The 27,893-nt window shown below is 44.0% G+C and overlaps 1 protein-coding gene across 1 annotated transcript in view; it reads left to right on the top strand.

Moving 5' to 3' along the window:
• The window catches only part of LOC137651218 (von Willebrand factor A domain-containing protein 5A-like), a 339,908-nt gene that overhangs the window by 227,770 nt on the left and 84,245 nt on the right, over positions 1 to 27,893 (top strand). Inside the window, exons 14-16 of the mRNA XM_068384404.1 lie at positions 3,308 to 3,406; positions 4,518 to 4,568; positions 18,173 to 18,223. Coding sequence (XP_068240505.1) covers positions 3,308 to 3,406; positions 4,518 to 4,568; positions 18,173 to 18,223 — 201 coding nt within the window. The remainder of the gene's footprint in view (positions 1 to 3,307; positions 3,407 to 4,517; positions 4,569 to 18,172; positions 18,224 to 27,893) is intronic.

Below are 27,893 nucleotides of genomic sequence, written 5' to 3'. Positions count from 1 at the left end.
AATGTGGCAGCTTTCAAGAAAATCCTGAAGACTTATCTATTTGAAAAGTATTATAATAGTGATTAGAAAACTATTAAGCCTGCATACAAATGCTAGTGAATAACTGAAAAGATACAGAGCAAAATATAAACTGGAATGAAATTATTTTCACACATCAAGGCCCGCCTGAAGAGACTTAGTGTCTGATAGAGGGCGAGAAATAAACCCCTAAAAGTAAAAGTAAAAGTAAGATGAGTAGGACATTTTGGCTCCTCGAGAGTAAGTAAATGAGATAGTAATGGATTTTCTAGATTCAAAGGTGGAATCAAAAGTTTTTATTAAATAATGAAAATTAAAAAAAGACTAGTTAAGGATGATGAACACCTAGGTACAGGTTGACCATCACTAATCCGGCAATCTATAATCCGAAAACATCAGTTAACCGGCATTATTTTCGCTACTGGCCTCGTGGTTGGCGGTACTGTTTCTCAATTATTTTAGCTACTGGCCAGTCGGCAGCGTTGTTTCCAACGTAAACAAAGATAAGACGTACCCTCATTTCGGCAGGAAAACAGTTTTTAGTGTATTGTTGAAAACAGTCTAGTGTTAGGATTTTGGTATTTATAGCCATGGGGTTAGTAATAAATAATTTTGTATTGGCATTAGACTCAGACCACTGATCTAATTATTGTTTCATTCCAGCTAAAATACACATTGAACAAACTCCTAAAGATCTCGGAACCCATAATGAAAATAGTAAAGTAAATAATTTAGTTATAAACTAAGATAAATGAAAAAACTGAAAGAATATACTAGCTGCACATTACACAAGCAAAAAATATACCGTACATTTCCGCGCATGTAAGACGAGGTCGAAAATTAAAGCAAGTTTGAATGAATTACCTAAACACAGTGCATAGGCTAGCTTTTGTTGTAAACATGAAATTTTATATCATGCTTTTGCTAAACACACAACATAAAATCGAAACCACTGCTTTAAGTTTCATCGCCGATCATTACAAACAAACGAACGCATCTGTGAATAAGTTAGCTTTTGCAGCAACAGATATCTTAGCAAGTATTGGTTATGTAATATAATTGTATCCTTTCTAATAATGTCTAAAGGAATATGAAGGTTTAATGGTGAATTAAAAATCAACACACACACAGAGAGAGAGAGAGAGAGAGAGAGAGAGAGAGAGAGAGAGAGAGAGAGAGAGTGTATGTGTGTGTGTGTGGATACTCTGACTATTACATATTGGTTCTGATGTAATATTTAATAAGAAGAGATTTCGGATAAGTTAAGATTATTTAAACTACTCTGAGTTATTCGTACTTGTATGAGCATAATCGCAATACGGTAGTGTGACCTTGATTATTGAAATGCACAAGAAATTGAAAAAAAGAATAGATTACAAACATGCTTAAGTAAACCACAATAATACCTAATGAAATATGAAGGCTTAATAATGAATAGAAAATTGTATGCGCCTGTGGCCCTGCGCACACATTGTCACACACAGAGGAAGAGTGAGAAGGTGTTCTCATGCAAACTAATAATAATGGCTACAAATGAATTGTATGAAATCTGTCATATCCTGTAACATATTGGCGATGATGTAATATTTTTCATGAAGATATTTATATATAAAATATGTCATTTGTATGTGCACAATCTTTTAATACAGTAGCGAGACCTACAGATCAGCTGATTATAAGTAAAGGTAAACAAAATATTAAGTAATTAACAACGTTTAAAATTCTTTTGAAATGGAGAAGTATAGAACAAAGTGCTTTAATAGAGCATAGAATATCCAATTAAACAAGAAAATTGAATAATGATTCACAGTAAGGAAATATGGATGAAATAGGACTTAAATGATTGCCGAATCATGACGCATCATAATAACTCTACGGAAACTTTACTATCTCCACTTACGATGCACTTCGGTGCCTATATCAGTTTTAAGTCGACGAATTCCTATAATATATGGATAATCCGGAAAAATTGGTAATCGGGCAGCCTCCCGGTGCCAAAGTTGCAGGATTAGTGATGGTCTACTTGTACTGGAACAAAAAAAATACTAGAAATGCTTGTAAGCTATAAGTAATATTGATCATTCGAAGGAATAATAAATGAAAACTAAGTTATCAGTGTGAAAAGAATATTTTTCACTAGAGCTGTTCTGACCTTTCAAGAGCCAAACCGGTAGCAAGGTGTGTATAATGTCCAGAGAATGTGGGAGACTGAAAAGGAATCTACCTATAATCCAAATCTTCTGTATTAAAGATATCAGCAACATCTCTCTTTACCTTCTTACAGTATCTTCGACCAGGGATCTTTTAGGTTTTGATCTCACTTATTGGAGATTTCATATTCTAAGCTTTGATTTGCTGTAAAAATCCAATTTGATTATTCATGATAACTCCATTTGACTATTTAGTTAGATTTCCAAGGTTAATTGTTCATAAGGTACTACTGTTATGCTCATTTGATTTTTATGAGTATCCATCTAGTTTCCTGTAGGCTATTGTGCTTATACAAGTTAGCTCTTTTCCCAATAACACTGCAGATTCCAAGCTTTGCCTATTCATTATTGATCCCTTGATGCATTCCTCTCATAACAAAAGCCCAGTTGCCAAGCCATCCTCCTCTGATATAAACAACCCCAAAGCAATTCAACCATTAAGGGGGTTATTGAAGAAATCTAGGACAGAAAGTTCTACACACTTGGAGGCTTCAGAACAGGAGTGGCACTAACTGTTCCCACTCTAGGAGCCACAAGGGAGTGAGGAAATGGAATATTTGGAAAGGAGGTAGCATATTGGGCATGAGAGTTAGCACACCACCCCTATCGTGCATGGCTTCAAGTTTGTTGAATGATCTTCGCTCTTCTTTTGAGACCGGTCAAGATTCCTCCTCCTGCTTATAAGTTGAAGGCAATAAATAAGAATTTGTGGAATGCTGATATTACAGGAAAGGAAAAGGGATTAGTCCATGCTGTGTCAATGTATCATCTCTCTCTCTCTCTCTCTCTCTCTCTCTCTCTCTCTCTCTCTCTTGATATAACATTGAGAAAATAGGGTTGCGGTTAGAATAGAGGGAGCTAACATAATTCATATATTAACACCATGAAATATTAGTTAATATCAGACTTGTAATATTCAATGATATAAACAAAATTACCATCCACCCATATGAAAAAATATCATTCCTAATATTTTTTGATGGTGTTTTCCAAAATTGATTATTTTGAAAGATTTTGTGAATCTTAATTGTGTGATACTGTAGTTCTATTATATTAATTTTTTAACTTATCTTTTTCAGGCATCACCATTGCGTCGACGAAGAAGCGGTTCTTACGCAGCACAACCGCCTTCACCAAGAGCCACAGGATATCGCTCAATGGCATCCTTCGGCTCATGTGTAATGTATTTTATATTAATAAGAATTGATTCTGATTTGGGTGATTTTGTATACTCTTATATTTGTAAGTTATGGAATACAGAACAGTACATAATTTTACTTATGTCACATGTTAATTTTGCCTTTAGTGATCTACATTTATCACCTGTAACTACAGGTATTCTATAAATAATCTATAGATATTTACTCTATATTTTGTAGTATTGACACAGTCAAAATTACCATAAATTTTTTCATTGGTTACACATTAATTCACAAAACTTCAGATATTTCCTTTGTTGTGAGTCTTTAAATTTAAGAAAAATCATTGCCTTCACCAATCAACATTGTTTTGCTGTTAGTATCATTTATGTAACTTTACAGTCTTGGGGAGGAAATGAATAGGATAGTGATGGATTTTTTAGACTCGTAGGAGGAATTAAAAGAGTTTATCTTAAGGGATCTGTTGGTAGGCCAATATATTGGGGGTACAGGAGGAAAAACACTAAATCCTGAAAAATTCAGAGCTTCGTATGGCAATGGAAAATATGTATACGAAATATTTTGTCAGAATTCCTCTTAATTTCCTGTTTATAAGATGAAGGTAACAAATAAGAAATTATGGACTGCTGATATTACTGGAAAGAAAAAGGTAGTTCATGCTGTGTCAATGTATCATCTCTCTCTCTCTCTCTCTCTCTCTCTCTCTCTCTCTCTCTCTTGAATAACAAATAATTTTTTAACTCATTCAATATAAGTTCCTGATGCAACTTACATCAGCACCAATTTGTTATATAATATCATAGTTTGCATACTTTTTGTTTATAGCTATTATTAGTTATTATATGAATATACACACACTCTCTCTCTCTCTCTCTCTCTCTCTCTCTCTCTCTCTCTCTTGATATAACATTCAAAAACATAATTCAAATATTAACATCATGAAATATTACTTAATGTCAGACTTGTAATATTCAATAATATAAACAAAATTACCATCCACCCATATGAAAAAATATCATTCCTAATATTTTCTGATTTTGTTTTCCAAAATTGATTATTATGAAAGATTTTGTGAATCTTAATTATGTGATAAATCTAGTATATTAATCTTTTAACTTATCTTTTTCAGGCAGCAGCAACGACTTCACCAAGCAACACAATTCAACATTTTGGAGGTTTGGTAAGTAATGTACTTTTTTTATTAATAAGAATTGATTCTGATTTGGGTGATTTTGTATGCATTTATTTGTTCCTTAACTGAATACAAACCACGCTATTTACATGGGGTAATTACTTCGGCGCAGCCGGTGACGAGCCATAAAGTTTTAACGAGGGTTTCCTACCCCACCGCTAGTTAGGGGGGGGGGCAAGCTATCCCTCCTCCCTCACACACAGCAGTGGTTCGGCCACTTTACTTTTGGGTCGGAGAGACGACAGACCTGTCAGCGCTCTCCTCTCTTTTGACTGCCATAATTTTTCGTTTGCTTTTTCTTGCAGTGTTTGTGTGTGAAGTTGGCCTCTATTATCATCATGCGCACTTGCCATGGTCTTCCCGGCCGCCCTTGTGGAACCTTTATGTCGTCCGTGGAGACGAATCTGCACTCCTTATGCCCTCAGGGTTGGGGCCAACGGTGTGATAGTGCTAATTTGTGTATTGAATGTAGGGAGTGGTCTACCTCCCAGTGGGAGAGGTTTGCCCGGCGACGTAAGAAGAAGGCTAAACGGGATCGTTCTCCTTCCGAAAGTTCTCGGGAGAGAGAAAATCCTAGGTCTTCTTCTCCCGCCGCCCATTCCTCCTCCGAAGCTCCCGCTCGGGCGGCCTCTTCCGAGAGGCCGGCAAACGGTAGCGTAGACCGTAATGTTGATATTGTTGACCGATCCAGTGGTAAAGGAGAGGCCGCGTCCTACCATAGCGAGACGGCTGCCCCTCCCCCCTCGGAGGAGGTAGTTATGTCTAACAAGGATCTTTTTCAGCCTTGGGCTTCCTTTGGGGCTACAGATTTCGCCCTCCAAGGCAGCCCTGTTTGACATGGTCAAACGGGGTGCGGCCGCCGAACAATCGTCAACTACAGCGGAAATAGATCCTCTGTCTGTGGTTGACGTGGTTGTTTCGGAAACATCCCATGGATCTGTCCATACACCTGTTCCTGTGGCTGAGGTAGCTGAAGGCTCTGTCTCTCCCTCCGAACACACTTCCAGGGAGGAGCTGAGTCCTACGGTCTCTCCTTCCACTGAGATTCCCTCTCGAGGGAGTTCTCTGGTAGAGACGCCTCTTCGGAGGCCCTTTGATGGTCAGCTTGCTGATCCCACGGCCCCTCGTGGGCGTATACGGCGGAAGGCTCGCCCTCCCCTTCGCCGTAGAGGCCTTCCTTCTCCCTTTAAGGGGGTTAGGAGGCGCCTCTTCGGCTCGTCGTCCCCACAATCCTCTGCGGAGGAGACGACTCGCCGCTCTCCTGTCCTGCCAGCTACCACCCTAGACCTCTCCGTGGATCGTTCGCGTTCCCCTTTAGAGGATGGTCGTCCTTCGGGACAAGGGTCTCCTCAACCATCTACATCGAAGGCTGCTGATGCGCTTTACGCGCCCCCTGAGTCTGCCACTGCGCAGTCTCCAGGCCCTTCGCGGTCTCAGGGACTTAAGCGCAAAACTGTGCCTCTCGTCTCTAAAAGTAAGGCTCTGCCTGCGCCCGTTGTTGTTGTTCCTAATGTTGCTGACAAAGCGCTTCGGCGCTCACCTGTAGGCATTCGCGCCCCTGATCCTGTTACGCGCCAGGGTTCCCCTGCGCGCCCATGCCCATCGACAATTGTTCCTGATGCAGCGCGCAAGCGCTCAAAGGCGCCTGCGGGCCCACCTTCACTAACGCTGCCGCGCCCACCTTTACCAACGCTGCCGCGCCCCCCAGTTCTTGTTACATCGCGCGCGATTCCAAAGGTGCCTGAGTCGGCGCACAGGCACCCACAGGTTCCTACGGACTCGCTGCGCCCTATGGGGGAAAAACGTAGCGCGCGTTCACCCCCTGTTCCTGTATCATCGTGCGCGGTCCAACAAGTTCCAGAGGTGGCGCACAGGCGCCCACAGGTTCCTGTGGACTCGTCGCGCCCTATAGGGGAAAAGCGCGACGCGCGATCGCCCCCGGTTCCTGACACTTCATGCGCGGTCCAAAAGGTTCCAGAGTCGGCGCATAGGCGCCCACAGGTTCCTGCGGACTCGTCGCTCCCTACGGGGGAAGATCGCGTTGCGCGTTCACGCGCGATTCCATCCTCAACGCGCTCTCCATTGCGCGCTGTGAAGGAAGTTCGCGATGCGCATTCACGCGCGGTTATTGTCACAGCTCCCGCGCGTTCCCCAACGCGATCGCGTGGCGCGCTGACTTAACACGTGGCTCCGGGGATGGCTAAGTTAGCGCACAGGCGCTCACAGCCTCCTCTGGAATTGCGCGAGTCTGCTGCCAACAATATCGCGCGCGACGCTCATCTGTCGCGCCCAGTCCCAGCTACGCGCCCTATGCCTGTGTTCAAGGCAACTGTGAGCGTTCCTCATGCCATTCGCAACCTGCGGCCTCCGAAACAGCCTGTTCCGGATACGCGCTATGCGCGCCAACAATCGCCAGCGCGGTTAACGACCTCGCAAGCGAATAGGGCAATCCCTCCCGACCGTCACCCACAGGTCTCTCGGGATTCTGCTATAATTCTATCGCCTTCGCGGCAAGTTCTCCCGGACACGCGCACAGGCGCCCCTGTCATATCGCGCCCTTCCGGCTCTCACCAGGTCGCTGCGCGCCCGCGCGTTTGGGCGATTCCTGATCGTCGTACACCGACTCCTTCACCATCGCGCTCTCGCGGCCTTATTCCGGCCCGCTCTCCAAGACATGACCGCGCCATTGATTCATCTGCGCGCCATCGCTTTGCGGCCGCCCCGTCCCACGCGGGTGCGCGAGCGCGCGACTTTCCGGCATCATCCGCCCACGCGGGTGCGCGCACTCGCGATTTGGTTCGCGCTCGCGACCTTCCAGCTTCGCGTTACTCTAACGCACGCGACCCTTCGCCGGGCCCAGTTCACGAGCCCCAGCGCGAGCGCCGGCAGGCGGAATCTACCTTGTCACGCTCCCCCCCTCCCTAAGCGCAGACCAGCGCGCTCGCCAGAAGAGGGGCTCTCCCCGGAAAGGTCTAGGGATTCTTCTTTTTCAGCCCAGAAGGCGAACCCTCGTTTGTTATCTCCTCTTAGGGATCCATCGGTCCCCTTCCCTCCAGAGGGAGTGTCTGCCAGTGCCGCTGTCAGTCAACAGCCGTGGATTGATACCCTTCTCAGAGCTCTTTTACGGGCTATGAAGCCAGCCGCCTCTGACTCGGGTCGCGAACCAGTGGCAGTTTCCTCCCCCCTGAAGAGGAAGAGAGGAGGAGTCTCTCCCGTGGATCTTCCTCCGAGACCTAGGCTATCTCCTCGCAGATCCTTAGGCAAGGTTCCTACTCCTCCTCAGACCTTCTCGCCCTCCCCTGCGGAGGAGGAATACCCCTCCTCAGGGGAGTCGGTCGGAGAGGATGTCTTCCCCATCGCACCAATGGAAGAAGTTCATCCCCCTCCCGAGAGGTCTCCTCATCTTGAGGTGGAGAAGGACCTACCACCTTCGCTTTTGGAGTCCTGTATCTCTCCCAGGAGGGAATCTAAGGACTCTTAAGACTATTCCTAAATCGTCGGCCAAGATCAGACAGGAGTAGCCTAGGGCAGTCGAGGATACTCACGTGTCCCCCCAGGAAGAGCCCATGGGGTCAGGAGACTTCGCTGCAAGTCCATCGGGAGGCGAGCGCCAGGAATCGGAACATGCATTCTGGCAAGTTCTGTCCCTCATGAGGAGTCTAAACGGGATCCCAGATCCTGAGGTCCCTCCTCGTGATGGGCAGGACACAGTCCTGGATCGTATCTTTGGCACTCATAGGCCCTCCAGGGCCAGTGCAGCTTTGCCCTGGTCTCAGGGGATGAAGAGTGTCAGAGAGAAGATCGAGGGACAACTCGCGGAGCTTGCCTCCTCAAGCAGGTCTAGTGCCGGGTATAAGCTCCTCCCTCCTCCTCGAGTCCGTCAGAGGAGGTATTTTGAGATCCTTGAGGAGCCTTCTTTGAGTCTTCCTCTGCACCACTCCGTGGAAGCCCTCACTGGTGGAGTCTCTCTTGAGAGACTCTCCAACCGGCACGTGTCCTTCTCGGCCACTGAGATCCAGAGTCATGAGAAGGTCATTAAGTGTGCCATGCAGGCCGCTTCATGGCTAGACATCTGGCTGGGTTCTCTGGGCATTCTGGTGCGGTCCGAGGATCTGTCCAAGGAAAGCACCAGGAAAGCACTGGAGACCTTCCTCCTCTCGGGCACTCGGACCATCGAGTTCCTGTCCCACCAGGTTACCAGCTTGTGGGCCAACACGATCCTCAAGCGTCAGGACGCAGTGACTGAGAGGTTTCATCAGAAGGTCCCCAGCGCTGAGGCTAGTAGGCTCAGACACTCTTCTGTCCTCAGCAAGAGTCTGTTCGAGCCTAAGGACGTGGAGCATACTGCCGAGAGGTGGAGGCAGTCCAATCAGGATTCCCTCATCCATAGAGCCCTGACATCAAGGCCCTACAAGCCCCCGGCAGTACAGCAGCCCCGCCCCGCCCTGCCAAGGACACGAAGAAGACAACCGATACAGCGAAGCCCAAGGTGTCTAAGCCCTTTCCTGCCAGGGGCAGAAGGGGCAAGAAGTCCTCCAAGGGGAGCAAGAACCCTAGAGGTACCGGCCGAGGCCGGAAATGCTAGGGGTGGCAATCCCCCTGCATGTTCACCAGTGGGGGGGATGCCTTCAGAGTTGCGCAGCAAGGTGACAGCAACTCAGGGCGGATGCCTGGACGATCTCTGTGATCTCTCAAAGGTATCGCGTCCCGTTCACGGCATCTCTACCTCCCCTGATAGCGGATCCAGTGTCGCTGAGCTCTCTTGCCATGGGGTCGGCAAAAGGGCAGGCCCTTCAGGCCGAAGTCCAGACCATGTTGGAGAAGAACGCGCTCCAGTAGGTCGTGGACGGGTCCCGAGGCTTCTACAGTCGACTCTTTCTTGTGAAAAAGGCGTCTGGAGGCTGGAGACCAGTCATCGATCTCTCGACACTGAACAGGTTTGTCAAACAAACGCCGTTCAGCATGGAGACGGCAGAAACGGTCAGGCTTGCGTACCTAAGATTTTGCCTAGATCACAAGATCTACCAGTTCAAGGTGTTGTGTTTCGGTCTCTCCACAGCACCTCAGGTGTTCACCAGAGTCTTCACCATCATCTCTTCGTGGGCACACAGGACCGGCATCCGTCTCCTTCGTTACCTGGACGACTGGCTGGTCCTGGCAGACTCGGAGGTATCACTTCTCCTCCACCCAGACAAGCTCCTCGAGGTTTGCTAGGATCTGGGGATCGTGGTGAACCTCGAAAAGTCTTCTCTGCAGCCCTCTAAGAGACTGATTTATCTAGGTATGATCATAGACACCAATCTCCACAAAGCCTTCCCATCAGACGAAAGGATTTCAAGGCTGAGGAAGTTCGCGAGACCTTTCCTCACTCGAGAAGAACACCCAGCCCAATCGTGGCTTCGTCTCCTCGGTCACCTATCCTCTCTAACCCGCCTCGTTCCCAGCAGTCGCTTCAGGATGAGATCCCTTCAGTGGCGACTGAAGTCCCGGTGGAGTCAAGGTCTCGACTCCCCGGACATCTTGATCCCTATGGGATCGGCGGAACGGTCGGACCTGGAGTGGTGGGTGGCAGAAGAGAATCTACGAAAGGGAGTGGATCTTCTCGTCTCCCACCCAGATTTGAACCTTCACATAAACCTTCTGGAGAATAAGGCCGTCTTTCTGGGCCTTCAAAAGTTCCACTAAGTCCTGGCGGGTCACTCCGTAGTGGAGATGAGCGACAACACCACGGTGGTGGCTTACATCAACAAGCAGGGAGGTACCTTTTCGGAACTACTGTCCCATCTTGCAGTAGAGATCCTGAGATGGTCCGAGGCCCACTCGATATCACTTACAGCTCACTTCATTCCAGGCAAGAGGAATGTGCTCGCCGACAGTCTGAGCCGAACGACGCAGATAGTGAGTACCGAGTGGTCTTTGGATCCTCTGATAGCCAACAAAGTCCTGACTTTGTGGGGATCTCCAACTGTGGATCTGTTTGCTACGGCGTTGAACACAAAGCTTCCGCTGTACTGCTCCCCAGTCCCGGACCCCAAGGCTCTCTGGCAGGATGCCTTCCAACAACGGTGGGACAACGTCGACGTGTACGCCTTTCCCCCGTTCTGTCTGATGAGGAGTGTCCTCAACAAGACCAGAATATCGGTCAATCTCCGATGACTTTGATAGATCCGCTGTGGCATCACGCGGAGTGGTTTCCGGACCTTCTGCTGCTCCTCACGGAGATCCCGAGGGAACTCCCTCCACGTCACGAGCTACTCAAACAACCACACTCCAACATCTTCCACAAAGCCGTAGCTTCGCTTCGACTTCACGCCTGGAGACTATCCAGCATCTCCTCAAAGAGAGAGGATTTTCGCAACAAGTTGCGGAAAGGATGTCTGGTCACCTGCGTAGGTCATCTGCAGGAGTCTACCAGGCGAAGTGGCGAGTTTTCTGTGGTTCGTGCCGTGGAAGGGGTATCTTTCCCCTCGATGCCACTCTACCAGCAATAGCGGAGTTCCTTGTGTATCTGTGGGAAGAAATGCGCCTTCCAGTCTCGGCAGTGAAAGGCTATCGCTCAGCCTTAAGTCTTGCCTTCAGGCTCAAAGGAATGGACATTTCCTTCTCGCTGGAACTGTCCCTGCTCATACGAAGTTATGAACTTACCTGCCCTCAGTCGGAAGTGAGACCTCCTCCTTGGAACGTGGTTTGAGTCCTCAGGTCTCTTAAGAGGCCTCCCTACGAACCATTATGCCAGGCTTCGGATCGCCACCTTACTTGGAAGACGGTGTTCCTGCTAGCTTTGGCCTCGGCCAAGCGAGTTGGCGAACTACATGGTCTCTCATACGACGTCGCCCATTCAAGGGGATGGGGGAGGTGACGTTCAGCTTCGTCCTTGAGTTTGTTGCCAAGACTCAGAACCCTGGAGTGCAGGACCCTAGGTTCTACTCTTTCCAGGTCTCGAGTCTTCGTTCCGTAACAAATGACCCAGATCATCTCCTACTGTGCCCAGTTAGGAGTCTGAGGTTGTATCTGAAGAGAACAGCTGCAGTCCGGCCCCAGGTGCAAGCGTTGTTTGTTAGCACCGGGCCAATGAAGAAGAGGGTCACCAAGAACACCATCTCGGCCTGGATCTGTAAGGTAATCCACCTGGCCTTGAGTTTTGACCCTCCCCCGTCACGACGCCCTAGGGCGCATGATGTCAGGGGCGTAGCTGCGTCCCTGGCCTTCAAGAAGAACTTTTCCGTGATGCAGGTCCTGCAAGCCGGGATCTGGAAGCGTCAGACTACCTTCACGGCCCACTACCTGCAAGACGTGACCCACAGGAGGCTCGATACGTTTTCTATTGGCCCTGTGGTGGCTGCACAACAGCTGGTCTAACCTCAGGCTCCTAATTGGACAAGTAGCAGAGGGTTGAGGGCATTGTTACCCGGTTTTAGTCTGTGTGAATGAAAAGATCTGTCTGGCCCTTTTCTTTTCTTCATCCTCTCCTCCCTTGGAGAAAAACAGCATCCTGGTTCTTTGCACCGCTGACCTCGAACCTCTGCAGGTAAGCCATACTCCCTTGTGTTCCTAGTATTAGCTTTTAATACTGTCATGTCCCTATACCCTGACGAGGTGGTATTGGGTTATCCTAGCCTAGATTTCCTTATTAAGGACTCCAGGTCAACTTCCTGGGATGTGTCACTGCTCACCTTCACACACAGCTTACGTAGGCCGCAGCAGTCCTTGACTGCCTGCGAGGTGCAGGGTTCCCAATCCTGGAGTTGCTTTATGAACTTAGGTTCGGGGACCCCGGGCAAGCCAAAGCCAGTAGGGCAGGGGACTTACCTCCCTTCCTAAGGGTTGAGTCACCCCATGTAAATAGCGTGGTTTGTATTCAGTTAAGGAACAAATGACAAATTCGTAGATAATTTGTATTTTTCCTAACGATACAAACCTAGCTATTTACAGTTATGTGCCCGCCAGCCCTGTCCCCCAAGATAAGTCCTACCTCTAAGTAAAGTGGACGAATCACTGGTGTGTGTGAGGGTGGAGGGGTAGCAAGCTCCCCCCCCCCCCCCCCCCCCCCCCCCGCTAACTAGCGGTGGGGTAGGAATTCATCGGCTGCGCCGAAGTAATTACCCCATGTAAATAGCTAGGTTTGTACCGTTAGGAAAAATACAAATTATCTACGAATTTGTCATATTTGTAAGTTATGGAATATAGAACAGTATATAATTTTACCTATGTTACATGTTAATTTTGCCTTTAGTGATCTATATTTATCACCTATAACTACAGCTATTCTATAACTAATCTATAGATATTTACTCTATATTTTGTAGCATTGACACAGTCAAAATTACCATAAATTTTTTTATTGGTTACACATTAATTCTCAAAACATTAGAAGTTTTCTTTGTTGCGAGTCTTTAAATGTGAAAAAAATCATTGCCTTTATCAGTCTACATTGTTTTGCTGTTAGTGTATTTTTTTTTTAACTCTAGAGTCCTGGAGAGTAAATGAATGGGATAGTTATGGAATTTTTAGACTCATAGGTGGAATCAAAAGAGTTTTTTCAAGGGGGCCGCTGGTAGGCCAATATATGGGAGTATAGGAAGAAAAACACTAAATCCTGAAAAAAATCAGAGAGCTTTGTATGGCAATGGAGAATGTATAAACAAAATATTTTGTTAAAGTTCCTCTCAATTTCCTAGTTACAGGGTAATTAATATGTCATAAGGGTGTGGAGTAATAATCAAATCATACAGGATAGGAGGCGGTGAATTAGAGGATGGTTAAATCGTAAAGTAAGATTTATTGTCTAAGTTAATTTTCACAATTAAAGTGAGCAGAAATCTTCTTCAAAGCGAGTGAATTCGAACTTTAAATCTTGAGAGTGCATAACAAAAATTATATGTTCTCGCTGGCTCTTAAATGATTTCATCAGTCAATTACAAATTTACTTTTAACTGGTACAATACCCGGGGAGAGTGGACGGGGAGACATTTAAATTAAAAGAAACTATTGGACGACGTGTGGCGTTACTGGCATATGGACGTCCGCCATGGCTGTGGTAGGCTTACCATGGCCGGTGGGCCTAGTGAAGGTTGCCCACTCATGAGTAGGACTCGAACTTAACTGCCTTTTCTTGCACGTGGGTGTGTTCTTATTTCCCCTACATTGTTGGGGGTGAAGGGTTTGTCTCGCCTATGGGTGGCAGGTGACGTAAGGTGGCGAAGTGTGCCATGCAGGCAACTTCGTGGCTGGACATCTGGCTAGGGTCTCTGGGCATCGTGGTGCAGTCTGAGGACTTGTCCAAAGAAAGCACCAAGAAGGCCTTGGAGAACTTTTTGCTCTCAGGCACGCGTACCATCGAGTTTCTAGCCCATCAAGTCTCGAGCTTGTGGGCTAACACTATCTTGAAACGACGGGACGCAGTGGCTGAGAGATTCCACCAAAAGGTCCCCAGCACCGACGTTAGCAGGCTCAGACATTCTTCCGTCCTCGGTAAGAACTTGTTTGAGCCTAAGGACATGGGGCAGGCTGCTGAGAGGTGGAGGAAGTCCAACCAGGATTCCCTTCTCCATAGGGGTCAAACATCGAGGCCCTATAAACATCCAGCTACCCAGCAACCACGTCCTGTCAAGAGTACGAAGAAGGCAGCTGCAGCAAAGACAAAAATGTCTAAGCCCTTTCCTGTCAACGACAAGAAAGGCTAAAAGTCCCCTAGGGGAGGAAAGAATCCTAGAGGGAGCGGCTGTGGCCGCAAACGCTAGGATTGGCAGTCCCCCTGCATGTCCACCAGTGGGGGGGATGCCTACAAAGTTGCGCGAGAAGGTGGCAGCAACTCGGGGCCGATCCCTGGACGATTTCAGTAATCAGTCAGGGATATCGCGTCCCGTTCACGACATCTCTACCTCCCCCTGATAGCGGATCCAGTGCCGTTGAGCTCCCTTGCCATGGGATCGGCAAGGGGACAAACCCTTTGGGCAGAAGTCGAGACCATGTTGAAGAAGGACGCTCTCCAAGAGGTAGTCGACGGGTCCCGAGGCTTCTTCAGTCGACTCTTCTTGTAAAGAAGTCGTCTGGAGGCTGGAGACCAGTCATCGACCTCTCAGCCCTGAACAGGTTTGTCAAGCAGACCCCATTCAGCATGGAGATGGCAGACACGGTCAGACTTGCAGTGAGACAGCAAGACTTCATGTGCACACTGGACCTGAAGGACGCGTACTTCCAGATCCCAGTCCATCCGTCTTTGAGGAAGTACTTAAGATTTTGCCTAGACAACAAGATCTACCAGTTCAAGGTGCTGTGTTTCGGTCTCTCCACAGCACCGCAGATGTTCACCAGAGTGTTCACCCTAATATCTTCATGGGCTCACAGGATCGGTATCCGTCTCCTCCGTTACTTGGACGACTGGCTGATCCTAGCAGACTCGGAGGCAGCCCTTCTTCGTCACCAAGACACCAATCTCCACAAAGCCTTCCCATCAGACGACAGGATAGCAAGGCTGAGGAGGGTCGCGAGGCCTTTCCTCAGACGAGAAGAACTTTCAGCCCAATCGTGGTTACGTCTCCTCGGTCACCTCTCATCCCTGGCCCGTCTAGTTCCCAATGGTTGCCTCAGAATGAGATCTCTCCAGTGGCGACTCAAGTCCCGGTGGAATCAAGGTCACGATTCCCCGGACACTATGATCCCTATGGGTTCTGCGGAACAGACGGACCTTCAGTGGTGGGTGGCAGATGAGAACCTACAAAAAGGAGTGGATCTTCTCGTCCTCCCCCCGGATTTGATGTTGTTTTCGGACGCCTCAAAGAAAGGGTGGGGGGCTCACGTTCTAAACCACAGGACCTCAAGCCTGTGGTCAGAATCAGAGAAGTACCTCCACATAAACCTGCTAGAGATGAAGGCCGTATTCCTAGCTCTTCAACAGTTCCAACAATACCTGGCGGGCCACTCTGTGGTGGTGATGAGCGACAACACCACAGTAGTGGCTTATATCAACAAGCAGGGAGGTACCTTTTCAGAACAGCTATCCCATCTCGCAGTAGAGATACTGAGATGGACTGAAGTCCACTCGATCGCACTTTCGGCTCGCTTCATTCCAGGCAAGATGAATGTGCTCGCCGACAGTCTGAGCAGAGCGACGCAGATAGTGAGTACCGAGTGGTCTTTGGATCGTTAAGTAGCCAACAAAGTCCTGACTTTGTGGGGTTCCCCGACTGTGGATCTGTTCGCTACAGCGCTGAACTTCAAACTTCCGCTGTACTGCTCCCCAGTCCCGGATCCCAAGGCTCTCTGGCAAGATGCCTTCCAACAACGGTGGGACAACATCGTTGTCTACGCCTTTCCCCCGATCTGTCTGATGAGGAGGGTGCTCAACAAGACCAGAATATCGGTCAATCTCTCGATGACACTAATAGCTCCGCTATGGCATTACAGAGAATGGTTTCCGGACCTTCTGCAACCTTTAACAGAGCTTCTGAGGGAACTCCCTCCACGACACGAGCTACTCAAACAACCACACGCCAACATCTTTCATAAAGCCATAGCTTCGCTTCAACTTCATGCCTGGATACTATCCAGCATCTGCTCACTGAGAGAGGATTTTCACAGCAAGTTGCGAACAGGATGTCTGGACACCTGCGTAGGTCATCCGCAGGGGTCTACCAGGCGAAGTGGCGAGTCTTCTGTGGTTGGTGTCGTGGAAGGGGTATCTCTCCACTCGATGCCACTATTCCAGCAATAGCGGAGGTCTTCGTGTATTTGCCGGAGGAAATGCGCCTTTCAGTCTCGGCAGTGAAAGGCTATTGATCAGCCTTAAGTCTAGCCTTCAGGCTCAAAGGAGTGGATATTTCTTCCTTGCTGGAACTTTCCCTATTCATACGGAGTTATGAACTTACCTGCCCTCAGTCGGAAGTGAGACCTCCTCCATGGAACGTGGTTCGAGTTCTCAGGTCTCTTAAGAGACCTCCCTTCGAACCATTACGCCAGGCTTCAGATTGCCACCTTACTTGGAATACGGTGTTCTTGCTAGCTTTGGCCTCGGCCAAGCGAGTCGGCGAACTTCATGGTCTCTCATACGACTTCGCCCATTCAAGGGGATGGGGGGAGGTGACGTTCAGGTTCGTCCCTGAGTTTGTTGCCAAGACTCAGAATCCGGGAGTGCCGGACCCTCGGTTCGACTCTTTCCAGGTTTCGAGTCTTCGTTCTGTAACAGATGATCCAGACCATCTCCTACTGTGCCCAGTAAGGAGTCTGAGGCTATATCTTAAGAGAACGGCTGCAGTTCGTCCCCAGGTGCAAGCGTTGTTTGTGAGCAAAGGGAAACCGAAGAGGAGGGTCACCAAGAATACCATCTCAGCGTAGATTCGTAAGGTAATACACCTATCCTTGAATCCTGACCCTCCTCCGTCACATCGCCCTAGAGTACATGATGCCGGGAATAGCTACGTCCCTGGCCATCAAGAAGAACTATTCAGTGAAGTAGGTCCCGCAAGCTGGGGTGTGGAAGTGTCAGACGACCTTCACAGCCCACTACCTGCAAGACGTGACACACAGAAGACTCGATACGTTCTCTATCGGCCCTGGGGTGGCTGCACAACAGCTGGTCTAAACCTCAGGCTCCTTAATGGACAAGTAGCAGAAGGTTGAGGGCATTGTTACCCGGTCTTAGTCTGCATAAATGAAAAGGTTTGTGTGGCCCTTATTCTTTTCCTCATCCTCCCCTCTCTTGGGGAAAGCAGCATCCTGGGTTCTCTGCAAAGCTGACCTCAAACCACTGCAGGTAAACCATGCTTCCTTGTGTTCCTAGTATCAAGTTAATACTATCACGTGCCCATACCCTTACGAGGTGGTATTGGGAGAGTCCTAGCCTTGAGTTCCATCTAAAGAACTCCAGGTCAACTTCCTAGGACGTGTCACACTGCATACCTTCACACACAGCTTATGTAGGCCGCAGCACTTGCACAGCAAGATGCTAGCGAGGTGCAGGGACTCATTATTGAGTACTAACACACTCAAATACTGAGTCCTCGGGCAAAAGCCAAAGCCAGTAATGGCCGGGACTTACCACCCTTCCTAAGGGGTGAGTCACCCATATTAAATAGCGTGGTTTGTATTTCAGTTACGGAACAAATGGCAAATTCGTAGATAATTTGTATTTTTCCTAACTATACAAACCTTAGCTATTTAATCAAAATTGCCCGCCAGCCCTATCCCCCGTGAAGTCCTACCTCTAAGCAAAGTGAGCTAAATCACAGGTGTGTGTGAGGGGGGTTGTGGTAGCAAGCTACTCCTCCCTACCCCCGCTAACTAGCAGTGGGGTAGTAAACCCTCGTTAAAAATCTAATGGCTCGTCATTTCAGCTACGCCGAAAGTACTTACCCATATTAAATAGCTAAGGTTCGTATAGTTAGGAAAAATACAAATTATCTATGAATTTGTCATTTAATATCAGACTTGTAATATTCAATAATATAAACAAAATTACCATCCACCCATATGAAAAAAGATCATTCCTAATAATTTCTGATTTTGTTTTCCAAAATTGATTATTATGAAAGATTTTGTGAATCTTAATTATGTGATAAATCTAGTATATTAATCTTTTAACTTATCTTTTTCAGGCAGAAGCAACGACTTCACCAAGCAACACAATGCAATTTTATGGAGGTTCGGTAAGTAGTGTACTTTTTTTATTAATAAGAATTGATTCGGATTTGGGTGATTTTGTATACATTTATAAATGTAAGTTATGGAATATAGAACAGTATATAATTTTACCTATGTTACATGTTAATTTTGCCTTTAGTGATCTACATTTATCACCTATAACTACAGCTATTCTATAACTAATCTATAGATATTTACTCTATATTTTGTAGCATTGACACAGTCAAAATTACCATAAATTTTTTCATTGGTTACACATTAATTCACAAAACATTAGAAATTTTCTTTGTTGCGAGTCTTTAAATGTGAAAAAAATCATTGCCTTTATCAGTCTACATTGTTTTGCTGTTACTGTAGTGTATTTTTTTTTTTAACTAGAGTCCTGGAGAGTAAATGAATGGGATAGTTATGGAATTTTTAGACTCATAGGTGGAATCAATAGTTTTTTTTTAAGGGGGCCGCTGGTAGGCCAATATATGGGAGTATAGGAAGAAAAACACTAAATCCTGAAAAAAATCACAGAGCTTTGTATGGCAATGGAGAATGCATAAACAAAATATTTTGTTAAAATTCCTCTCAATTTCCTAGTTACAGGGTAATTAATATGTCATAAGGGCGTGGAGTAATAATCAAATCATACAGGATAGGAGGCGGTGAATTAAACTATGGTTAAATCGTAAAGTAAGATTTATTGTCTAAGTTAATTTTCACCATTAAAATGAGCAGAAATCTTCTTCAAAGCGAGTGAATTAGAACTTTAAATCTTGAGAGTGCATAACAAAAATTATATGTTCTCGCTGGCTCTTAAATGATTTCATCAGTCAATTACAAATTTACTTTTAACTGGTACAATACCCGTGGACGGGGAGGCATTTAAATTAAAAGAAACTATTGGACGACGTGTGGCGTTACTGGCATATGGACGTCCGCCATGGCTGTGGTAGGCTTACCATGGCCGGTGGGCCTAGTGAAGGTTGCCCACTCACGAGAAGGACTCGAACTTAACTGCCTTTTCTTGCACGTCGGTGTGTTTTTATTTCCCCTACATTGTTGGGGGTGAAGGGTTTGTCTCGCCTATGGGTGGCAGGTGACGTAACCACACCATACTGGTTCTCACTCTGCGTCCCCTCTCCCCGGTGTACCTGTTGACATGGAAACGTATTCAGTACACGTGTGCTTGGGTCATCAAAATACAAAGCAAAAATGAAAGCAGCTTGAATTGCTTTCCAAAAACTCATGGATCAGTGAGACAAGGTGATAAGCTCGGCAATATCCGCCCTATTTTCTGCGCATTTACTTTACTGCTTAGCCTTAGTTTAAAACAATATATTTGTCTGTGGAAAGCTCCCCTCCCCCTGACTCAAGGCTCCCCCGAGCCTTCCAGAATTTAAAACTACTTTAAAACAAAGCAAAGGCCATTAACTTTCAAGAAAAATTATCAAAACTAAACCTCACTAAAAATTACTCTACTCAAAACGAAGTCTCCATGATCCTTGGGAAGCCTTGTTCACCTCCAACAAAGGTGAACAAGACTTAGATTAAAAATTCATATTGAATAATCAGCACATTTCACAGCAAGTGGAAAATGGTGAACAATTATCGATAAAAAATCAAATTCACATCTCAAACTCATCAAAAATACTCATTATCAGTGAACACATGTTAAAAATTTCAAAAAGAGAATTAATCCTCAATTAACACTACACATGTCTGTATTCATGATATACATACTTGATATATGAACATGTATGGATAATACATATCTTATTAAGAAAACATATCATAGAGGACTGTGACTGCAAAGTTATAATTTATACAACAGAAAGTAACCTTTGTATATAAAAATACTCAACTTTTCTAGATCCTACAGTCCATTAGTGAATGCATTCATCGTACAAAAAGAATTAATGCCCTCATATGTCAAGCCTACACTCTGGCTCATTCATTGGACTCTCAGTCTGAAAGAGATCTAAGATATAGTACTGGTAAACACAGTACATTAAACATTCATTGTGTTCCAAACCAAAAATGATAGTTGGTAGCAAAAAACTCTCAAATTACCTAAAAGAAAAGTCTCACAAAAAGACAATTCCTTCGAAAATCAACTTATGTGCACATATCTTAAATATTCACTCTCCATAGATACTTTCGTATCTCCTGGGTATACCTGGATCCACGACAGTTATTATTAAAAATTGACAATAATAGCTATTGAGTATGGCCATAATATGTAAAGAATCCAAAAGAAAAGATCATCATCCGATATCTTTAAACATATCTTTAAATCATTGGACTCTCAGTCTGAAAGAGATCTAAGATATAGTACTGGTAAACACAGTACATTAAACATTCATTGTGTTCCAAACCAAAAATGATAGTTGGTAGCAAAAAACTCTCAAATTACCTAAAAGAAAAGTCTCACAAAAAGACAATTCCTTCGAAAATCAACTTATGTGCACATATCTTAAATATTCACTCTCCATAGATACTTTCGTATCTCCTGGGTATACCTGGATCCACGACAGTTATTATTAAAAATTGACAATAATAGCTATTGAGTATGGCCATAATATGTAAAGAATCCAAAAGAAAAGATCATCATCCGATATCTTTAAACATATCTTTAAATCATTGGACTCAGTCTGAAAGAGATCTAAGATATAGTACTGGTAAACACAGTACATTAAACATTCATTGTGTTCCAAACCAAAAATGATAGTTGGTAGCAAAAAACTCTCAAATTACCTAAAAGAAAAGTCTCACAAAAAGACAATTCCTTCGAAAATCAACTTATGTGCACATATCTTAAATATTCACTCTCCATAGATACTTTCGTATCTCCTGGGTATACCTGGATCCACGACAGTTATTATTAAAAATTGACAATAATAGCTATTGAGTATGGCCATAATATGTAAAGAATCCAAAAGAAAAGATCATCATCCGATATCCTTAAACATGATGAAACGTTATCCAATATCTTTAAACAGCTGTATCAAAAACCAATCAACTAACTAAATAATGTGCATCATCATCAACAGTTAACTAACTGTATCATACTAACAAAAAGTATCATAATCAAACAAAGCTCTGTTCCTCCACTCGGAACACTTCTGCAGGCTTCTGCAGATATCCATGCAAAAAACAACACAATGGTACCATTACAACTACTCATCTCAGCTATGCCTATACTCTGCATTAAGTAAGGCATGCCTGGGGTCCCCAGAACCACTCCTTGGGTGGGAGTGTTTCCCCGACCCTCGCCCTCATTGGGTGCCTGGCGGGCGGTCCTCCTTGGAACATTTTGTTCCAAGGGCAAAGCTTCCCTTACCGGCAGAGGGTCCGTCAGCACAATTGGTGTGACCCCCTCTGCCCCCCTCAATCAGAGACAGGCAGGGCATCAAAAAGCATCAAAACAGAACACCAGTCCAACCAGAGAGTGAAAGAAGAAAACAAATCTTCAACATCCACAACAGGAATGTCCAAATTCCCAAGTTTCAATCAGTACTTGACAACTCACAACAAGGGACACCAAAAACTCTAAGGGCATCTCAATGCCCAAGTACAGAAACTCTCTCTCTCTCTCTCTCTCTCTCTCTCTCTCTCTCTCTCTCTCTCTCTCTCTCTCTCTCTCTCTCTCTTCTCCAAGGCGCCCACATGATGACATTGTCATCAGGGCTATGTTTTCCAACTCTCCATGCCCAGTCGTTCAAATTCCAATCTGGGCAAACTGCTGACACATTGCTCGTATCACAACCGAAAACAAGCTTTCTGACAGAAGTTTCACAACAGACACACTTCACACACACTGACTTTTCACAACAACAATACTCTCATCTTGTGTTGTCTTATCTCTTTTGCTTGTACTTAAACTAAGCCGAACTCAAACTCTGGCAAACAAACAACAATCACTCTAGGACACTTATTGGTCCAATCTGACCTACATCACGCAAACAAAGGCTCTTGCGTTACCATCACATCATCATTTGCTACTTCGCACTTTATAGCCCTAAGCCATGTAGGCCTGGGTCTTCCAATTCTTCTAGTGCCTTGTGGAGCCCAATTAAACATTTGATGAACTAATCTCTCTTGGGGAGTGCAACAACACGTCACAGAGAACCAATCTGAAATTGAAACTTCCTAGTGCAATTTCGAATAGGGAAAATCATTCCGATTAGATCTACGTTAAATCTCAAACAACAAAGAATACAAGGTGGAAAACGTAAATTTACGTTAAAACTGAACGCTATAGAGTATCTCCAAAGTCAAAACTGTTCCCAAATTACTTTAAACTTTATTCAGAACATGACAAAACTCTTCATAACCTGTAACTGAGGTCAATAAAAAAAAATCTCCTTAACCAATTTCCAGAGAAAAAGAAAAAACTTTCGTACTTCCCTAAGACACTTAAGGGACAATCATTAGCCAAAAAACCAATTCCCTCTCATTTTTTCCCACCGAACTATCTCACAAAGCACTGACACCATGAGACACAATGAAACAAATTCTCACTTAGCCATCTCCATGTGGACATATTGACGCCGCTCCTGCGTGTGCGCAATCTCACATTCTCTCTCTCTCTCTCTCTCTCTCTCTCTCTCTCTCTCTCTCTCTCTCTCTCTCTCTCTCTCTCTCTCTCTCTCTGCGTGTCTCATATATTCACGCGCATGTATGCAAACGCAAACATCCACACACAAGGACTCACATGGGTCGAATTCTGCTGACCCAAACTCTCCAATAATCACCAAAATCTTTCTACCTCGCATCCTTCTTGCATATCTTAGCGAGCAAAGACCGTATAGCTAAAAACATAAGAAAAAGAAAACTCAAAAAAACATAGCATGCAAAAAATACTGAAACCGAAAAAACAAACTGAGCTCAAAATCTTACAATTACGTCCTTAACTAAAACAGGCATTATGGCATAAACAAACTACACAAACAGAAAAAGAAAACAAAACAGAAACTACACGTACATAACAACGAGTCTCGTTTGATCTTTGAGACAAGTCACTGAGTCTTACATAATTCTGAAGGGCAATTAACTAGCCTTTTTTTGGTCTTTAAATGTACACAAAGCCATTAAAATACTAGGCTTTATCTCATGGATTCACCAAATCACTTAATTACAATCAAATCCACCATTTACGTAATACTTTGACACCAAAATCATATCCTGTTTTTCTTTAACACAATCTGACATAAAACATAAATATTTCTTATCAGACATTAATTATCTAATGAAGGCAACGGTATTGCTACTCATTATCACCTTCTAACCCAAAGTATATTTGGTTAATATGATTCCCTCAATACTCAAAAATAAGTAAATAACTTGAGAACTCATTACATGAATCAGAGTTTATTGCTTGATTAAGCTATTCTTCAACACACAGGGCGCCTGTCAAAGCTTATGCTGACATGGTGTCTAGTTCGCCTTGATCACATGTTAGCCTATCAAAGAGTTTATTGCTTGACTAAGCTATTCTTCAACACACAGGGCGCCTGTCAAAGCTTATGCTGACATGGTGTCTAGTTCGCCTTGATCACATGTTAGCCTATCAAATCTTTTAACACTACGGCTAAAATTACCGTGTCACAAATTTCTGGTGTTACACACATTCCGATCATTTACTTTATCCCTTGACACAAACAAATAAAAATCTACGGCAACTTGTTTGGCATTTCTCAAATTTTTCACATTACTTGTTTTTTCTCGCGAGTTAAAATAAATGGACAAATACATAAGAATTCAAATTCTCTTCTTTCTACCATGTTGCCAAATAGTACCTAAATTTTTTTTTTTCACTTGTCACGAATTTTCCAAAACACACAATCCTATACAGAGTTAGAAAACAAAGATTTAATTCTGACCTTTACTTAAAGAAATTACATTACTTGTCAAAATCTTGAATTTCTTTCCCACACAAAAAAAAAAAAACTTATTTGAGATGTGCTCTTTAACAGTGACTGTGACATCATAATGCTTGCTCAGGGAATTCACACATTATCACATTTGCTTCATCCATTTTTGCTTACGGCCGGCCTTTTTAACACAAACACATTCATGCTCCCTGCTAAATCCTTTGACATCACTTTCTCAAAATAATTTGTTGACAATGTCATCAATCAGACCGAACACTGGTAAACAAATCACTTATGACACACTGCAACTCAAAGAAACTGAATGCCAGATTTTTAAATCTCCTACGTGACATTACTAATTACTTAACATTTGTTGACAAATGAACTTACTTCTGTTATTACGTTAACAAACTTATCTTCATTAATTAGGTTGATCTCAGACTAAAACTGACAAACAATAGCTTAACCTTATTTTTAAACATCTCATAACGATCTAAGTAGGCTACTGATCGACAATACAGAGTATGACGTAAGAACAAATATTGACACAAATTTCCCAAATTACCAATGAATCTAATTTACATTTCTTTCTCCATAATTTTACTAAGTACATACTCAAAAGGGACATCATAAAGAACTTCATAAATTATGTCTTAACACTGAATTTACAAACTTTGTACATTTCTTCTCTCGAATTAAGCAACTTATTATTGTTAACACAGAATTATCTCAACATGTGACTTTAATTCTTTTCCAAAAAACACATTTAACATGTTTGACAACGAAGGTCTCAAAAAAAACAAACTTCTACAAACCAAAGAAACTATGCAATGGAAACTTATAGTTCATGCAGCATAAAGAACTATTTCTGATTTATCCACACAGCAACAAAATCAATTTGATTTGTTTCTTTTGTGAAAAGAAAAGTTAATCTTTACTTGAAGCTTTAACATTGAAAACATTTTACTCGACTAGTTGCTTTCTTCAATCAAAACTAGTGTCCTTTCATTTAACTATAACGTTATGTAAAGAAAACGGAATGATAACTTTGTTACTTTACACACTTACAAAATCTCAAAACTTATTAATCATAAAACTAAAGATTTTGTACCCCGTTACTTATGTGTGGGTTGATTGCTTTGGGTCGTCTTGGGTGCCTCGTCCTACAGTTGCTGTCTCGGACCTCTTCCAATTTTCGGGCTTGTCCTTGGCCTTTGTGGGCGTGCCATTTCTATCAATGTGCCCGCTGCTGCTGCTTCAATGACGAAATCCTCTAAAGTTAGGGCAATTAGACACACCCCAACTGCTTCTGTTGATAGGGTCCATAGTAGGGTCCTGGGTCGCCATTTCGGATGGCGAGTTTCGATGCTGTTGCTCCCGCAACGGGAAACTGAACAAAACGACAATTTTGGGCGTACCGTCTTCTCTTCCAACAGGAACATTGTCGTGTCATCCTCTCGAGGATGGGTGTGTTTCCATACAGTTTCCTCCCTTGGGCCCCGTCTGTTTCGGCCCCCTCGTCTCGACGGAAGGGCGCTAAGGTATCCTCCCTGCAAGTCCTCCGTGGGCGACTTGTTCACAAAGCTCCTCGTGGCTGCTACTATTCTCCGCATCATCGTCAGGATTTTCTCCTTAATCTAAGGATATCCATTCATCTTTTATTTTCTTTAGTTATGTTCTTCAACTTCCGTTTCTCCTGCGTTTTTCCTTTCCACTTCTCCAGAAATGTCTCTTTCCTGCTTCTCGTGTTTTATCTTCATATCTCCTTCACGTCTAAAGTCAATTATTTTCGTAGCTGCTGCACTTGATCTTTTGCTCATTATCACACTTGTTTTTAATCCTCTTTATCCCACCGTAAAGCCATCAAATTTACTCAATAAACCAAAAACATTATTCCCTACAAGAAAATGCAGTTTTTCTTCTCTTATCGTGAATTTTGATAATTTTTACATTTTAATATACGGTAAAACAAATTGTGAGCAGTGGCATCTGTACAGATTCCATGAGTCACAAGACGATGTATTACAGGTAATTACACCCCTCGGCTCTCAGTCCTAGCACAAACTTCGAGAGTACATGTTTAAATTTGACCTCTGACATTCACTCCTTTTTACGTCTGTTTTTCTTGCTTTTGGCAAGAATTTTATCATGCCTAAGAGGAAAAGACAATTTCAACGTCTCGCTAACATAAGGAAGAAGAAAATTTGTTCTAATAAGAAGTGGGTAATATTGGCGAAATTAGCAGAGTTAGTGAGGGAAAGAGATGATATATGAGTGACCGTCTCATCTAAAGAAGCAAGATATTGAGCAAAGGTATCTTCATTTATGATCAAATTATGATAAATAACTTTGTTTTGATTTATAAATATCCAAAAAGGAACATAAAATTCATAATAATCATGATTTATTAATATTGTTTTTTTGGGCTCAGGCCATGTCGTGCTGATGGAAGGGTTCCTATAGGTAGCCTTCTAAGGGATATTTTCTACAGTGATACTCCCAGAGAATTAAACCTAAGGTCTCCAGGATTGCAACTCCTGGCACGAGTATCCAATAAAAGATGTCGTATAATATCAGGGGACGTATTCTAGATACGACACATAGCAATCTTCACCCCGAATAGATTTAACTCTTTGATGTAAGGGGGAAGGGTGGCAAAAGAAAGGGGTGCCCTTCTAGGTAACCGGTGGATCTCCTTCCCTACTACTACCGCGACGCCATTCCTATTCTTGTAGCCTGCTAAGAGTGTTGTGCTCTCCCTTAGCCCAGTGTTTTTTCAAGTTCTGGACCCTAATTTTCATCATCTGGAAAGTTGAGTATTAATTCTTTCCTGGGTGTAATTTTGGTCTCCCTTTTCACAGTTGAATTTAATCATTCAAGTGTGTTTGGGTGAGCATTGTCGAAACCGGAGGCAGCCATTTTACGACTGCTGTCGTCCGTTACATTCTTGAATATTATTTAGATAGTAGGGCAAAACTTCCTGGTTTTATGCTATTATATTGGCTAGTTAGGCAAGATATATAAGATGTGATATTGCATACATGAAATTTATCCTTTTTCTATTATGTGGCTATACTTAACATATTCGTGCTGAAACCCCATTGGTACCGATTACCTTTGTCGGTGCTCCTACCGAAGCAAGGTTACTCTTGCTCATATATACGTTAGTAAAGTAATTCCCCCTGTTTACCTCACCCTTATCGTTGTGTGAATGGCTTTCTCTTCTTCGTCAAAGTTGAGTATTTACCTCTTTTTGCCTCTATTTATGCTAATTTTGGTTTAACCTCCTTCGGTGACTTATATTTTAGCTTTTGGTTGGAGGAAGCCAAAGCACTTTGAGTCCTGCTAGCATGGCGTCGGGCTTAATCCCCGATGGCCTCTTTTTTTTTATTGTGTCTACTTTGTATTTGGGTAAGTTTCATGTTAGCTAGTTTTTGTTTAGCATTACGATGTTAAGGACTCAATTTTATATATTTTCATTACGATTTTTTTCTTTTCACAGTTGAATTCAATCATTCAAGTGTGTTTGGGTGAGCATTGTCGAAACCGGAGGCAGCCATTTTACGACTGCTGTCGTCCGTTACATTCTTGAATATTATTTAGATAGTAGGGCAAAACTTCCTGGTTTTATGCTATTATATTGGCTAGTTAGGCAAGATATATAAGATGTGATATTGCATACATGAAATTTATCCTTTTTCTATTATGTGGCTATACTTAACATATTCGTGCTGAAACCCCATTGGTACCGATTACCTTTGCCGGTGCTCCTACCGAAGCAAGGTTACTCTTGCTCATATATACGTTAGTA

The sequence above is a fragment of the Palaemon carinicauda genome, chromosome 12, assembly GCF_036898095.1.
Source record: "Palaemon carinicauda isolate YSFRI2023 chromosome 12, ASM3689809v2, whole genome shotgun sequence".
In the NCBI taxonomy this organism is placed as follows: domain Eukaryota; kingdom Metazoa; phylum Arthropoda; class Malacostraca; order Decapoda; family Palaemonidae; genus Palaemon; species Palaemon carinicauda.
The sequence above is the reverse complement of the archived record's forward strand: the minus strand, read 5'-3'. Positions and strand labels throughout refer to the sequence as shown.